At 37.2% G+C, this 16307-nt stretch overlaps 2 protein-coding genes across 5 annotated transcripts in view; both read left to right on the forward strand.

Moving 5' to 3' along the window:
* LOC145694931 (uncharacterized) overlaps positions 1-2541 on the forward strand; it is a 105355-nt gene extending 102814 nt beyond the window's left edge. For all 4 annotated transcript variants that reach the window (XM_081771707.1, XM_081771706.1, XM_081771708.1 and 1 more), the window contains one exon: positions 2215-2541. In XM_081771707.1, the coding sequence (XP_081627833.1) occupies positions 2215-2403 (189 nt within the window). In that variant the 3' untranslated portion in view covers positions 2404-2541. The remainder of the gene's footprint in view (positions 1-2214) is intronic.
* Positions 2542-9609: 7068 nt separating this feature from the next.
* Positions 9610-10002, forward strand: LOC145660962 (protein GVQW3-like). The gene has a single exon (XM_081726409.1). The coding sequence runs from the start codon at positions 9610-9612 to the stop codon at positions 10000-10002; it is 393 nt and encodes a 130-aa protein (XP_081582535.1).
* The last annotated feature ends 6305 nt before the right edge of the window (positions 10003-16307 follow it).

Below are 16307 nucleotides of genomic sequence, written 5' to 3' on the forward strand. Positions count from 1 at the left end.
AAATCTCCTAAATTTACTATTCTATCTCCCAAATGTACTCTTCTGAACCAAATTTTCTTTTCTTCAGATTGGTTGTATCATTTTCAATGAAAAGTTGTGTACCCCAAATATTCTCATGGGTACAGTTTGTGCCCTAAAACTCGCCTGTGCGTTCTCCTGATTGGAAGAATGGTCGACATAAAGGAGATTATAATACATCGTTCCAGTAAAAATTAGTCATTGTGAGGAGTGGTCGTTCAACAGCCGTGTAAACAACTAACTGCCAGTAGCCCATTCACAAGTTATAAACACATTCACTTGTTAGCAAAAGGAACATTAAGGAAAGAAAATGGTTTGTCAGGGCACACGGATAAATTTCGTTGAGAGAAGATCTAAATATAAAAATAGAACTTACATTAGTTACTCTAGGCAATTTTAATTAAATTAACTTACGAGGTACAAAGGGAACGGGGAAAAAAGCACAGAAGTTAACCAAAGTTTATTAAAGTTGATTTATTGCAGGCAAGAAAAGAAAAATGAGTTGGAATCCCTCCGTACAAGTTAGATACTACTTCGCTCAAAATAATGCTTTCATTGAAAAAAGAATTTTGAAAAATATAATTTAAATCCAAACCTACTCCTACCTATACTCATTTAAAAATCTTCTACAAGGCACAAAAACTAGTTTGTGAAAAAAGAAATGTAAATATGTGATTTATGAAGTTACGGTGTAACTTTATCAGTTTGTACGAAGACATGATTGAATTAAATGTAAAATCTTAGATTAAAAAAAATATTCGTGATGCTGACGAAAATGATCCTTCCAATTCAGGGCGATCAAAACATCTATCTGAATAAAATTACATATTCCCAATGTCAGTTTTACATACATTTTAGTTGTATATTCATACAAACATCTTTAAGTCTTACACACAAATAAGTGCCTTCTTTCAATTTAAGTAAAGGAAATGTAAATAAAGATTGGGGTGATATTATAATACTAATGATTACTCACAAAAATATTTAATATATATATATATTACACAATACATTAAAAATAGTAAAAGGCCACTGTGGCTATCTTCAAAAAGATAAAATATAATCGAAATGTGGAACAAGAGCGCCCTAGACACTATTATTTTGCATGAGTACTGTTATTACGAGTCACCTAGTAGCTTTCCGTTTGCACCACTTAGAAACGCGAATATAAATGCCGATTTTCTAAATGGCTGGAAATCGAAAGCAGTTAAGTGAGTCGTTGTAACGGTATCTCATGTAAAATAATATTGTCTAGGGCGCTCTTGTTCCACATTTCGATTATATTTTATCTATTTGAAGATATCACATAATTCTGTACAATTAGCAGTATTTTAATTTCGCCGTGATGGGGCTTCTTAATATAAAATTTCCGTTATTATCAGTCTTTCTTCATCAAGCTGTTTGGTCTTCGGCGCTGTTGTGATCTTATGTGATCGAATTATCTTGAGTTTGTTTACTTATATTAATTTGTAATTTCGATGATAAAACCTTCCAGCAGTTCTTGACCGCCCATTAAGATTCATCGTAGACTTATAGTGATTCTGATAAATTTTAATACTAAGCGTCGCGCTTTATTACCTCGAAATTATGTAAGAATTAAAACAAAATTATGAACATTAATAGATTAATTATAACTCATTGAAGCTCGTCATGGCACCATTGGATTCATTGGATTTGGTTTCCAGATCATAAAAATTCGACGAGTTCTATCAACGATCATCTGACTATGGTAAATCAAAAGCCGTTGCTTGCGTCTATGCATCTGTTTCGTTGTCTTTATAGAGACATAAGTAAAAAACACATTTTCGGTAAATAAAGTAGGTTTCTACCTTAGTGTTCTGTGAATCTAATTATTTTTACGTAGAAAAAGTTACCCATAGGAATCTCGTAACAGTGAATACAAGTGATACGAAATAATAATAATAATAATAATTCAGCCAGAAGAATGTATTTCTGCAACAAATTCTTAAAAATAAGTAGTTTATTGAATTTCATGTACTTACATAACGTGTAGCGAACATGGTTCATTTCGCAAACATGTTTCGTTCCTTTTATTGACTCAAAAGATTACTACAGCAAGTCTAACCAGAAAATTCATTCAAGGGTATTGAGGTATGACAGTGTTGTATTATGAATTCCTAAGAGGAATGATAATTTTCTGTTTATCTGTTTTTAATTAATTGTTTACCTTTTCAGAACACAGAGTCAAGTTCAGTAAGTGTTAGTGTTGGTGAAGTTCAACTGAAACTTGACATTTTGGGTAACATCGTCGTTTCGTCACCGCGTAGTGGCCAGCGAAGCCCAGGAATGTTAGACAGCATAGCACTTCTAGGATCAAGTATAGAGAGTGAAAGCCTAGAGGCAGGATTGCATCGCTCATCCTAATGGAAGAAATTGACTTTATACCGTATTACAGGAATTTTTATGTTACAAAGTGAGTGAGTTATATCTGTGTCAGAGCCATATTAAAAATTATTTATGTATTGTCAATTCCTAATAAAAAAATATGATTTGTACGATGTAGTATTTCTTTTTCTAAAAATATGCACTTTTATTTTATAAATTCAATTTAATTAATAATTAAGATATACGTATAATAAGACTAGTTTAGCTTGTTTGGAGTTTAAACACCTCTGTTGAATACTAAGTCTACATGAGACGGACGTACACTCTATACACGTTATTCAAATCTTAAATCCTTCTACTGAGAATTGAACCTGGGTCCACGTGCTAAAAAAAACATGCATATTAGTTATATAGCACCAAAAGGAATGCATAAATATTTGTCGGCGTGCCCGAGGAATTCGACTACTTCCCGTTTTGAAAGTTGTTTTGTGATTTTCTAACTTTATTTTATTATTTAGAATATTTGCTATTTTCTTCACTTCATTGTTACTATGAGAGTATTACCTAAAGTTGAGATTCCATAAATCCACGTTTGTTGAAACTTTCCTTGTCAATGCTAAATCGACACACATTCATCAGTCATCAATTGAATTGCATGACTGGGCAGTGAAGGAATATGAGAGAGCAAACTAGTTAAAAGTAAAAACCGTTGAGGTTGATACTTTTTTTACTAACTTATTAGTGAAGTACCAGCTCAAAATTTTCAACTAATACCAACGAAAGTGTTGCTTCACATGTTTACTTTTGTTGCTTTTAATCAGAATTCTCTATGATAGTGTAAGTACGTTTCACTAGAAAAATATGACCTATTTCTGTTTGATTTCGGTAACACTTCGGATCCATTTGAGAGAGAACAGAATCGCTAAGACGTCGACATACATACTGGCTTAATTTGATGCCAGCAACATATGATGACTGACAGTGAGGTGATTTCAGTTTGACACCCCGCTAAGAGAAACGCACGTACTGTTTTCGGAGCGTAGTAGATAAATTAAGAATTACTTGACATGAGTTAGAGACAGTTCATCTGACTTTTTATTTTTAATCCGAGCTACTACAAGTTGATCCACTCTCCTTGTTGTTTGCAAGAAGATCTGCTCAACGGCTTACACTCTACTAAATGGTTCCCTATGGCTCGGAGTGTCATAATGCTGCCCAACTAAGATGTTTCTTTGTCTGCTTTTGTTGATCATTTTCACCAACAATATTCCATTTCTCAGTTTTCTGATACACGACTATTTCACTTGCTCGGTTGTGTAATATTAATTTTATTAAAACAAAAGGGAATAAGCCCTTAATTCTGTCCGGACGATTAGAGTCTCTACTAGTATTTAACTGAGTCTCTTTCTTGAATTACAATGTGGCGAACCCAATACTTGTCTTTTACCATATCTTTATTTACAGAGGCATCCTGCTCTTGAATATTGGGTTTCTTACGGAGGAAGAACTTGAACATATATGTTCCTATAAACGTTTTGGTTGTTTAACGTAATGAATTGCAGAAAGTGAGGGGTTGCCGGAACCACATGCGAGCGTTCGCAAAAGAAACCAACACAATTCCACCAGGTATGCTCTTGCCGTAGAATAAGCGTAGGCGGATGTAGTGAAGAAGAAAGAGTATTGCATGAAAACACCATTTCTGTCGACAAAGACCCACAATTCTTAAGATAAAAAGAAAACTTAATAGGAATTGAAGACGCTTAATTAATAAAATAAGCATTATGTCCCAAAACAACAAGATTAAAGATGAATTGTTTTAAAAGTTATTTAATACAAAAAAATATAGTAGAAGAGGAAGATATCACCAACATGGTCTTGCCAACTCCTATAATTAAATTATCTGTTTTTATACTGTTTTATTAATTTTTACGAGTTTTATCCTATTTTCTGTACAATTGTTTTATACTAATTTCTAGCATTTTGTAGCGATTTTCTTACATTGTATTCCCTTTCTGTAGTGATTTTCAGTGTTGCCATCTAAATGAAATTATCGTGAAACATTTTTGTTAATATACTTCGATATCTAAGATTATGACACAAGATGGAGGGTATGGTTGTCTTTAAACACATAACATGTTGAGAATATAAAGTTTACTTACCGTTGTTCCTATAGCTTTAAAGGGTGTTGCTCCTTCCGTGATTGTTTTGTTATACTAAACTCTTATCCATGAACAGGTATATTTTGTTAAGAATAGCTTAATGAACTTGAGGGGTGTGAAGAGAGGCTTATGGTTACTATAATTAAAAGTTGTATAACCTTGTACAGGGTTGTTTTTCTTTGTATTGTCTGTTCACTCTAGGATGGAAGATTGTTTACAAACAACAATTGTAGTGCGAGCCTCAACACCTTACTTTTCACCCCTACATGGTTAATTCATGGTTGCCAGGCACGTGAATCGCCGAACCGAATGTACCTACTTCTGCACAGTCATAGAACAATTATTATTACTACATAAATTGCTGCTTTTGAGATGACTGAGATATTAACGTTATCACAAATCGAGTTAGTTATTATGTAATACAATCTTACATATAATGCACACTCAATTTTGTACAAGTGTTCTTGTTCGAAACTGTGCGGAAACCTTGTACGCCTGGCAATATTGGAAGCATATAGTTTGTATTGTAAACAATAAACAGAGACAGCGAAGACCGTTAGGTTCACTGGACAGCATTGTTTTCATGATAAGGCGACAGAAACATATTGTACTGATTGTAAACAGGGGCTGGGAATTTCGATGCGAGTATAGGTGGAAATATTCTTGCCACATTATTGCCTGTTGGTGAAGGTTTGCAATGTTGCAAACTGCCAAGTCTAGAATTTCATACTAATTGAACGAGCTTTGAGAAGAATTAGTATGATGCAATAATTATAAATACTAACAACCATAGAGTTAAAGTATTAGGAAATAAAGCATGCTGCTGTAAGAAGAATATAATACACATTGTATTACGTGTTCAAAGTACAGTATAAAGCGAATTTTAACATTTAAACATTTTTAAAAAGTATGCATTTATCCTGTTTGGGTGCCCTTACCAGACACTGTCCAACACACACACACAAAAAAAAAAGCATTAAAATAGGTAGATCGAGCGTGGGCATGAACCCAGCTCTGGCTGGTATTCCAATTAAGGTTTTCCTCAGTTCCACGAGGTGAATGCCTAAACGATAGCTTCTGTAAGGCAGGGGCGGATCCAGGACGGACTTCTGGGGGGCGGTGGGTTTTAATACTGCTACTTAGAGCTACTTTTAAGAGTTCCAAACTCCGGGATGGGTTTATTTAAATATATAAAATAAGAAAGTTTTCTCCGGGGGGGGGGCAATCTCCCCGATCGCCCCTTGGATCTGCCACTGCTGTAAGGCCAGAATTGGATAGAACACTGAGGCCCCAGAATTGGCGGGAAATATATTACGCCAGAATATTATGTTGCCAAAATTTCCACAAATATTATGGTGGTGGGTTCCGATATCCCTTTTTCGTTTATATGTGTTTAAATTCATTATGAAGTAAAAGTAGAAGTGTTTCTTTCATTCTCTTTCTTTCTTCTTATCTTTCTCATCCTCGCTCTCTTTTCCCCACCTTCTTAAAATTTGAATACATCCTCCTGTAAGATCGTTTCTCTCCACGGACCAAGGTTTAAAGAGACCAACCTGATATAGTTAACTATTAGCAGAACTATACCAATAAAATCACATTAGAGACAGCGCCGTAACTTAGATTTTTTCTGGGGGGCAAGTATTAATACGTGTATTTCGGCCTCCTAGAAAAAGTTTTTTCCCATTCTTGGGCCCTCCTCTTTCTATCTTTCCCTTACTATTTATGTCCCCCAGGAGCCTGTGGGCCCTCCGTTACGGCAAGGTCTGCGGGTCCGTTACTTACACCCCTTGGCCCCTTCCATACATAAATTAATTCAGGGGACAATATTGACAAATCTCAAAACCATACGAATAAATGTTATTTCTAGGGCCCCTAATAGTAGACGTTTTTTACTGAAGTGGGCCCATGACTCACTTTTGTTTTATTTACCTTCTGTGCGCTGCTTTATGTAATGTAGTGAAACTGTTTGATGCTTCATTTATAATTTCATGTTCGTATCGTATATGGATTAAGAAAATTTTGCCTCAAAATGGGCCCCTTCGAACGGCGGGGAATCTCCCTGAGGGGCAGTTGCCCCTCCACTGCCCCACACAAGTTACGGGCTCTGATTAGAGAAGAAGTAAACTGTTTCGAAATTTACGCAACTTGCAAATACCAAACCCTACTAGTGCTAAAGTTGATGAGTTAGTGCCACTGTTACCACTGCGATAAGGGGAAAGAAGGGGAAGGACTGTTAAGATTCGCTAGCCAGGTTTTGTGTCAAAACACAACGCCAAGCTACAGTAAACGGACAATATTCAAGAAACTAGTTGGAAATGGTGGGAGGAAGGAGGCGGGTGTTGGGTGAAACAAAATTACGAGCCTAAGGACAGGTGGGCAGTCGGGGAGGGAGTAGACTCTTAGAGATATGTCCGGTTGAATAGAAGTCATAAAATCTTGTTATAAACAAGGGAGTATCATAAATCCTTTTCTTAACTAAAGGAAAGCCTTTGTGGTGAGTTACCGCTGTCACTTAACATGTTTTACGGCTCTTTACCTGAGAGTAATGGTTAAGGTCAAGTAGTAACCCGTCCCTTTACCTGAGTTTATGGTTTATTGCCCGGCAATAAAGCCTTTACCTGCGGTTGGGTCTTCCTTATTCCTTTCTCAGGTAGTTGGCTAACAAGATTTCTTTAATAAAATTTAAAAAATTAGATTAAGGAATTAAATATTCATGAAAAGAGTTTAATAAAGTAACGAAAGGGTTAGAAAGAACGTTTTTTCGTGTTTAGCGTTTTATAGGTATATCGTGATATGTACAGTGTTAGAATAATATATGGTGTACAATACATACATACACGTATTGGATAATGTTAGAATGTGGGAGGAAAGGCATGCAACTCCAAGAAAAGTATCTTAAATGAAGTTTGAGTGTGTTTTCAGCATAGACTAACATATTTTTATTGGTGTTAGGATGTAATCGTGTATGAAACTCACTTCATTTATAATATTTCATATGTATATGACTATCTTTGTTCAATATGTTTTGCATAAAATACTTTTATTTTAAAAAATAAGATTAACAAATGAAATATTTATGAAAAGGGTTAAATTGAGTAACGAAAGTGTTAGAACGAATAACTTTACCTGTTTTGCCTTCATTTTAGAGGCGTAGCAGGGTATGTACAGTGTTAGAATATTATATATTGTACATTACATGTATCGGATAATGTTGAAAAATGGAGGAAACTCCAAGAATAGTATTTTATTTATTTTATGTGCTGTTTGAGATGATTACATGTAGTTTGATCATAGACTACAACATATACCTGTTTGGGTGTATTCGTGTACAAAACTCAGTTCACTTATAAGTGACATATGTATATACCTATTTTTGCATGGCTTGTATGCGTGCTTGTTCTTATTGATGTATGATTGTGAATATACCTGAATTTTGTGCCGTGAGTCGGCGCAGTCACTATAGAAAAATCAACGATAAAAACGTCTTCAGTTGTATTTACGATACTTTATCATTTAAACTTATCAGTAATATTGAAGGATTTACCATTAAACATTCAATTACATCTTCGCCAAACTGAAAAGTTATGGAGTTACAGTTATCGGGAAGTATTGGAGGATTTACCGATAAACTTTTAACGATGTCTTCGGTAAAGTTCAACGTTGCAGGACTTATTTAGAAATACAAGAGGATCGAGAATTTTCGGCAATCTTCGGAAAAATTCGGTTGATATTGGATAAAATTCTTGGAATTCTCCGGTTCTCTGTGCATATATTAGAGCAAGAGAATTGATGATAGTTGGTTTACCAATGAAGTTGTGAAATTCCTGATTGTAATCATATAGAAGTTATTTGTATCTGCGAAATCCTTATTGCTATTATTGTATTAGCATTAAAACTGGATAAACGACACAGGACTTGTCAATATACATATCGGAAAGTATACGCTATTTCTCTGAATAAAACTACATCTTCAGTAAAGTGAAAAGTTACGGTACTTTATCATTTCGCTAAGTACAAAGGAATTATCAATAATTTTCAACTGTATCTTTGAGGTATGACATAGTTAATTAAATCAAAGTGCAACGTTGAATAAATATGCAGAGTAAGTTCTAAAACATTAATTGAAACTGTTATTACGTATTTTGTGGAACCATTAAAACAATGCAAGGTCGTATTGTGATTTGTGCTATGTTGTCAACCCAAGAATCCCGTGGATACGAACACCCTAACGAGATCTTCTTCACGTGAGAAGTGATGACGCAGTGTCATGCTACGAGTGTGACGGTAAGCAATTAATCCTATGCAAAGTTATTTCATGCATTATTCTTGCATTTTGGTTATAATCCTCATGTTGTTTTAAAGAGTTGTAAGTCTGCGAAAGATCATTGATTTATACGTAGGCTTCTTTCATCAAGACAATATGCGGAATTTAGCCCGTGAAAAGTTTATGGAACTTGTGTCGTCAGGAGAAACTACCGAGGAGTCCAATGACCTTATAAGTAATCATCCGGGGTCTAGCTCTAGTTCTGCGTCAGAACCTGTAATGTACGGTGCTGGAACGGGTAAATATTTTCATATTGTCAGTAGTACAACTAAGCATTATATTTATTTTGGATTTACGAGAAAGGAAGTTACAATTGAACGTATGCATACAAATGGTATTAATGACCCAGAAAAATATGTTCAATCATTATTTGAATTTGTAAAAGAGCAAACATTAAATGACGTCGACGATCATATATATGTTGGTATAACAACAGAAAGTTCTGCTTCAACGATCAAAAAATCAATATATTTGTCGTGGCGTCAAAAGTTACAATTGAGCTCCGAGATTCTGTTTCAGAGTATTGAAAATATCTTAAATAATAATGAAAATTATTTATTTGGTGACAAAGTACATAGGTTGGATAAAAAGTACTGGCAACCCTGCCGGCACGCGCCAGTCTAGTGACGAACCGCGAGGTGGCAGCACCGGAGAAGACAATAGCAGTTGAGGTACTTAGGTGAGTGGGAACGCTGTTGAGTCAGTCAGTCAGCGAGAGCAGTCGCATCAAATGGTATCGCGAGTGGAAGCGCTCTAAACACAATGTTCACTAAACATGAACAGCGTTCGTGGATCAAAATTGAAGTAGCACGTGGTCGTATTGCACGAGAATGTTTTCAGGGAATGCGGGAAGCCTGTGGTGATGCAGCGTTGCCATACCGCACCGTAGCTCGATGGGTTAAAGTGTTTCGTGAAGGCAGACAGAACGTGGAAGACCGCCTACGTTCTGGACGACCTCCAGTGGACAACATGACAATTCAGCTCCTTGTATCCTTGCTGGACGTGGATAGACGGTGGACTGCGCGTGAGTTATCGGCAGAGGTTGGGGTATGCCATGAAACTGTGCTTCACATTTTGAACGCCATCCTGGGTTTTCGCAAAATTGCAGCACGTTGGGTTCCACATGTCATTACCGAGGTGCAGAAATGGTACTGATATGCACTGGCACAAGAATTGCTGGACCGCCACCAGAGGGAGGGTGACAATTTCTTGGGCAGGGTCGTTACCATTGATGAAACCTGGGTTCGATGCTACGAACCATGTTTGAAGCGCCAATCCAACGAATGGAAGCATCCCGGTTCCCCTCGGCCAACGACTGTGCGCCCTAGTCAGGGAGGAGTGAAGGTGATCTTGATAGTGGCGTATGATGTCCAAGGGGTTATCCTGTACCAGCAGGGCAGACTGAATGCGCCATATTACTGCACGTTCTTGCAACACCATCTGCGTCCTGCACTTCGGAGAAAGCGACCTGATCTTTTGGCACGGACCCCAATCATTTTGCACGACAATGCACGCTGTCACACAGCTACCGCCGTGACGGACCTTTTACGTGCCTGGAACTGGGAGATTCTGGAACATCCACCATATTCGCCGGATATGAGTCCGTGCGATTATGACCTGTTTTCCAAGATGAAGCAACCGCTTCGCGGACAACGATACAACACCAGACAGGTCATCCTCAATGCCGTAGGGCGGTCGCTGCGAGACAGCCAGAGAACAACGTGCTGACGGAGTACGGCGCCTTCCATACGTGTGGCAGAAGGTTGTGGACATGGGAGGTGATTACATTGAAGGAATGTAGAACGTATTTTCCCTTCTAATACAGTCATTTGTAAATTATAACAATTGTGCCATTACTTTTTATCCATCCCTTGTAATTTTCAAAGTTCATATTGTTGATTCACGTAAGGGTAGGGGTGGAACCAGGGGCTCAGAGAAATATGTTGAACTGGTAACAGAATGAAACAATGTACTATCCCAATAGAAAAAGATGAGTACTGCCTTCCCAAGAGTATTCTCGTTGGGATTGGTAGAGCTGATCATCGTCTTAACTACGTATATGAATTAAAAAGCATCCTACATGTTTCTTCAAAAAAGCAAAGGATTTCTGTGTCAATGCTAAAGATATTGAAATCCAAAATGGGTGTACTATTAGTGATGTGAAAAAGCTCCAAAATAAACTAGCGCCTCATTACCGAAAAGAACCGTTTGACTCGGAATAACAATGTAACTTATCCTGGAATACATGCAACAAAGAAAATTTTAATTTTGTACAATGAAGGACACTACAAATTAATCACAAACATCAGGACTATTAAATAAACAATGGTATTGTGAGTATTGTTTGGACGTGTATCATCATATAGGAAGTCATAAGTGTAACTTCAAATGCATGATGTGTGAGTAGTATCATGAAGTTTTTGAAAATGATGATATTAAACGTTAGTGCAATCATTGTAATAGTGTGTTTTCTGCGGATAAATGCTTTGTCAATCATAAAACGGTAATTGCACTCGAGAATTGTTTATGCGAAAGAAGCAATTTGTGTCCAGTGCGGTGAAATGGTTGACATGTGAAGACGTAAGTCTGAGCACGAATGTGGGGAACGTTCTTGTAAAACGTGTTATAAGCATGTGAAAAACGATCACATTTGTTTTCGTCAGGGAGTTACGGTGCATCATGTAAATACCTTTTTGTACATCATCTTTGATGTAGAAACCATGTTGCTTCCTAAAAATGAACGGGGAGAACAAGAACATTACGTGAATTTCGTGAATTGTATTCATGCCTGCTACAATTGTAAGGACGCAAAGTTGGATGATCGGTGCTTTGTATGCGGAGATAAGGGGTTCCGTTCGTTTGATTTCCACGACATTAATGGATTTGTTAATCATGTAATAAGAAGTCGACCAAAGTTTAAAAAAAATATTGTACTTTCTCATAATGGAAGTAACTATGGTATGCAGTTCTGTGCTAAGACTTTGATAATGCAACATCATCTTTTACCTAGAATGATAATGTCAGGCCAAAAAATTATTGAAATGAGTTTCGGACAAAAGATTCATTTCCGTCTTTAGGTCTTAGTGGAAATTTAAAGGGAGATTTCCCATATTTGTTTAATACATAAGAAAACCAAAATTATATAGGCAAAATTCCGTCTTTAGACTACTTTGACCCTGACTCTTAAAGCACGGAAGAGCGACAGCAACTTTTTGCCTGGCACCAACAACGTGCTGCAAGTGAAGAGCAGTATAATCTGCAAAAGAAGATGATGGGATATTGTCGAAATGATGTTAAAATATTAGCGGGGGCTGTAATTAAATTTTCAAACCTAATTGAGGAAAAACGAATGGTATTCAATGTTTTATCTCCTCCGCTACTATTGCTAGTTTGGCAATACTGACTTATCGTTCATTATATTTACCCAAAGATTATTCCAATTATTCCACCCTATGGGTTCAACCATCGTGATCGTCAAAGCTTGAAGGCTTTGTACTGGTTACGATACTTAGATCGTGCAAGGGGTAAAGGAATCCGTCATTCTGGGAATGGATTAGAAAACGATTTGGGAGGTATAAAGTTGACAATGAAAGTAAAACGGATACAGTTTTCGAATCTCATGGGTGTTATTTCCACGGATGTCAGATCTGTTATCTTGTGCTTCGACACGTGAGTTTAGATTCCACTTCTAAGCAAGGTACACTCATGTCCAAAATTATTGTCTCATGTCTATAAATATGTTGTAGGAATATAGTTTGATAACGAATTCGCCCGATATTGCTTATGTTAGTATGTGTATAATCGGCAAAGACATGTATGTCGCAAATTTCATGTCAAAAGAGCAGTAAATAAGAACAATAAAACGAAATTAAAATTTTATTCTCCATTTAGCAACATTTTATTTTACTCATTCTAATTTTCGTATTTATAATTATTTTCCTAGTAAATTTACCACAAATATACACTTCCCGATTATACACATAGTATCAGTATTAAAAGTACCCTGCAAAATCATTTATCAAGTTATATTCTTACAGGAAGACAATTATAGATATGCGACAATAATTTTGGACATAAGTGTACATCACTACAAGACCGGTATGAAAGAACCACGACTAAAATGGCATTTCTTAAGAAACTAATCTTAACGTCGTTGAGGTGTGAGAATGCGGATGGGACCACCTGCTGAAAAACGACAAAAATTACAGGAGTTTATGCAAACACGGTGTGACGATGTTGTTGATCACCTGGTACCCAAAGATAGTTTTGATGGTGGACATACTTAATGCTTCAATGCCTTGTACTATACATTATTCGGCGTAAGCTCTAAACTGCGATAAACAAAGCCACGTGAAACTAAATCTCGCTGATTTGCTGTTGTCCTACCGACGCTTGTACTCCACAAAATAGTCCATGTGATTGGATTATTACTTTTACCATGAAGCTTCATATAAAACTGCCATATTATTATAAATGACAAAAATATACGGATTATCTAATAATACTGCAATCGAGTGTGGCTAATGAAACAATAGAAATAAACACTAAGCATGCGCAGTAATTATGGCACCAACTCAACTGTGGACGGGTGTTCTGCTTTTAAAGTCTGAAAGATAGCTGGCATGAATCCCGGTTCCGCGAGTGTTGTGGGTGAAACACCAAGGCAAACCTTTCTCACTAAGCAACAATTGTTTGCGAGCGAAATTCAAATACTTTTTTTTAATCGTTCGAGTTTCTTTTCTTTTCTGCTGCTGCTGTAAGTATCTGGACAACACGAGACAGTATTGTCAAAATGCACTGTATAATTTGCTCCTCCTCGTGGGGAGTGGGAGTGATACATCACTAGCCAATCGTTTTTGTGACAAGCGGAAGGATACAAATATTTTGTTTATTGGAATTGAGAGCTTACGCTGAACAATGTTTAGTAAAGAGACCGTGTGATATGATGTAACATCGTTATATCCATGGGTAATGGCACGTAAACCGTTGCCTGTAGGTAAACCGAAAATATACAAGGGCCCTGACTTCCTCGATGTTGAAAGGTTTTAAGGGTTAGTGAAATGTATAGTCTTACCGGTAAAAGACATATTTTCCCATCCTACCATATACGTGCAATGGGCGGATTATGCTTGGGTTGTGCCGTACGTGTATGGTGGAAAGTATTGACAATTGCATGCATTGCGACACCGTGCGTGTCTTAACAGACCCCAGAACTACATAAAGCGTTAAAGGCCGGATATAAAATTCGGCAAATTATTGAAGTATAGGAATTCGATCTGGTTGGAGTTAAGGAGGATCATTTAGATAGTCTCTTCAAACACTGTGAATTCCTTGCTGAAAATGAAACAGGAATATTCAGGATTTCCCAGTTTGTGTAAGACTAAAGAAAACAATACATACACCCTCCATTCCAAAAGAATCCGAACTTTTGAAAACAAATAGTACCACTAGTGCCATCTGTTGTAATATTTTACCGGTAGATGGCGTAGTCCCTCATTGACAACTGGTATAAATGTCATGACATTTGGATGCACGGCAACAAAGTTATTGCGTTTCAACTGTCAGTGTGTTGTGTACATCGGTCGGAAAATGAGTTTCAAACAACGAGCTGCAATTGAGTTTTGTGTTAAACTGGGTAAAACTTTTAGTGAAACGCACCAAATGCTACAAACTGCATATGGTGATGAGTGTCTATCCCGTACGCAAGTTTACGAGGGGTTCAGGCGATTCAAATCGGGTAGAGAGACGCTGGATGATGACGAAAGATCAGGCCGTCCCAGAACCGGATTATCGGAAGAAAACATCGAAAAAGTGCGTGAATTCATCAAACATAACAAAAAATCGTCGGTGAAAGTTCTTGAAATGGAATTAGGCATTCCTCAAACAACCGCATACCGAATTTTGACCGAAGTTTTGGGCCTTAAGAAGGTTAATTCGCGGTTTGTACCACACAAACTCACCGAAGACCAAAAAGTTGATCGAATTGCGCAATGTAAAGACATCGTTAAAAGTGCTCGGCAGTATCGAAACTTCTTGAAATCGATTGTAACTGGTGACGAGACGTGGTGTTTTGAATATGAGCCCGAAACAAAGCGGCAAAGTGCTGAATGGAGAGCGCCGGATGAAGGAACACCCAAAAAAAGTCGCTTGGTGAAGTCAAAAGTTAAGGTGATGCTGATTTGTTTTTACGATTCAAAAGGAATTATCCACAAAGAATTTGTTCAGCCCGGCCAGACAGTCACTGGAGAGTTTTACTTGGGCGTCATGAAGCGTTTGCTGGCAAGAATTCGTCGTATTCGGCCCGAATATCGCGAAATCGGCAGTTGGACTCTTTTGGACGATAATGCACCATCACATCGTTCGCGACTTGTAACTGAATTTTTGGTCAAAATCACATTATTCGGTTGCATCATCCGCCCTATTCACCAGAGATCGCTCCGTGCGATTTCTATCTGTTCCCGAAACTGCATTTGGCGATGAAAGGAAAGTGGCACGCATCGATTGATGCCATTGAGAAGGCGACGACCGCCGTCCTAAAGACCATTCCAATAAAGGACATGGAGAAGTCGTTTGACAACTTGTTGGAGCGTGCAAATATGTGTATCGATGCAGAAGGGGAACACACTGATTAATAAAAATGATTTGTTCCAAAATGTACATTGCTTTTTTGTTTTTTTAAAACGTTCGGTTTCTTTTGGAATGGAGGGTGTAGCATATTATTATGCCCACAAAGGCATACAATTAACGGAAGATAACATTGAATCAAACCCTGGCGTGAGGTATATTTCCAAAATATTCCTCAATTCACTTCATGGGAAATGGAGACATAGAACGGACTTGTCACAATCTGTAATAGTTGATACTCCAGAAAGACTTTTGAGCCACCTGTGGGTACCACAATATGAGGTGCAAACTGTATTACCCATTGGAGAGTGACATCTCGTTGTAAAGTATAAAAACATTGAGAACAAAAACAAACCATGGAAGTTATCGAATGTTGTCTTTGCAGCGTTCATTACCTCTTGGGCACGTCTAAAACTACGAGTTATTGATAGCTGTACGGCTTGATCGTGTGTTGTACTGTGACATCGATAATATTATGTATGTACAACGACGTGATGGGAAACCTCCGCTTTCCTTGGTTTCATACCTGGGTAAACTAACAAACTAAATTCCTGACGGTTGGGAAATTAAAGGTTCTATAAGATTAGGGCCAAAAAATTGTGCGTACCGTTTAAAAGAGGATGGAACGGGGAAAGTAGATTATGTATTTAAAATTAGAGGAATAACATTAAATCATCGGACGCGTCAAGAAATTAATTTTGATCATTTTTATAATTTAGCACGGGATAAAGTTGACAAAAGACAGTTTAAAAACCCAGGTAGGATTGTACGAAAACCAGGGTTTGTCATCGTGTCCAGGCTCGAGAGTAAAACACATCAGAAAATTGTAAATAAAA

This window comes from Thermobia domestica, chromosome 9, assembly GCF_964235325.1.
Source record: "Thermobia domestica chromosome 9, izTheDome1.hap1.1, whole genome shotgun sequence".
Taxonomy (NCBI): domain Eukaryota; kingdom Metazoa; phylum Arthropoda; class Insecta; order Zygentoma; family Lepismatidae; genus Thermobia; species Thermobia domestica.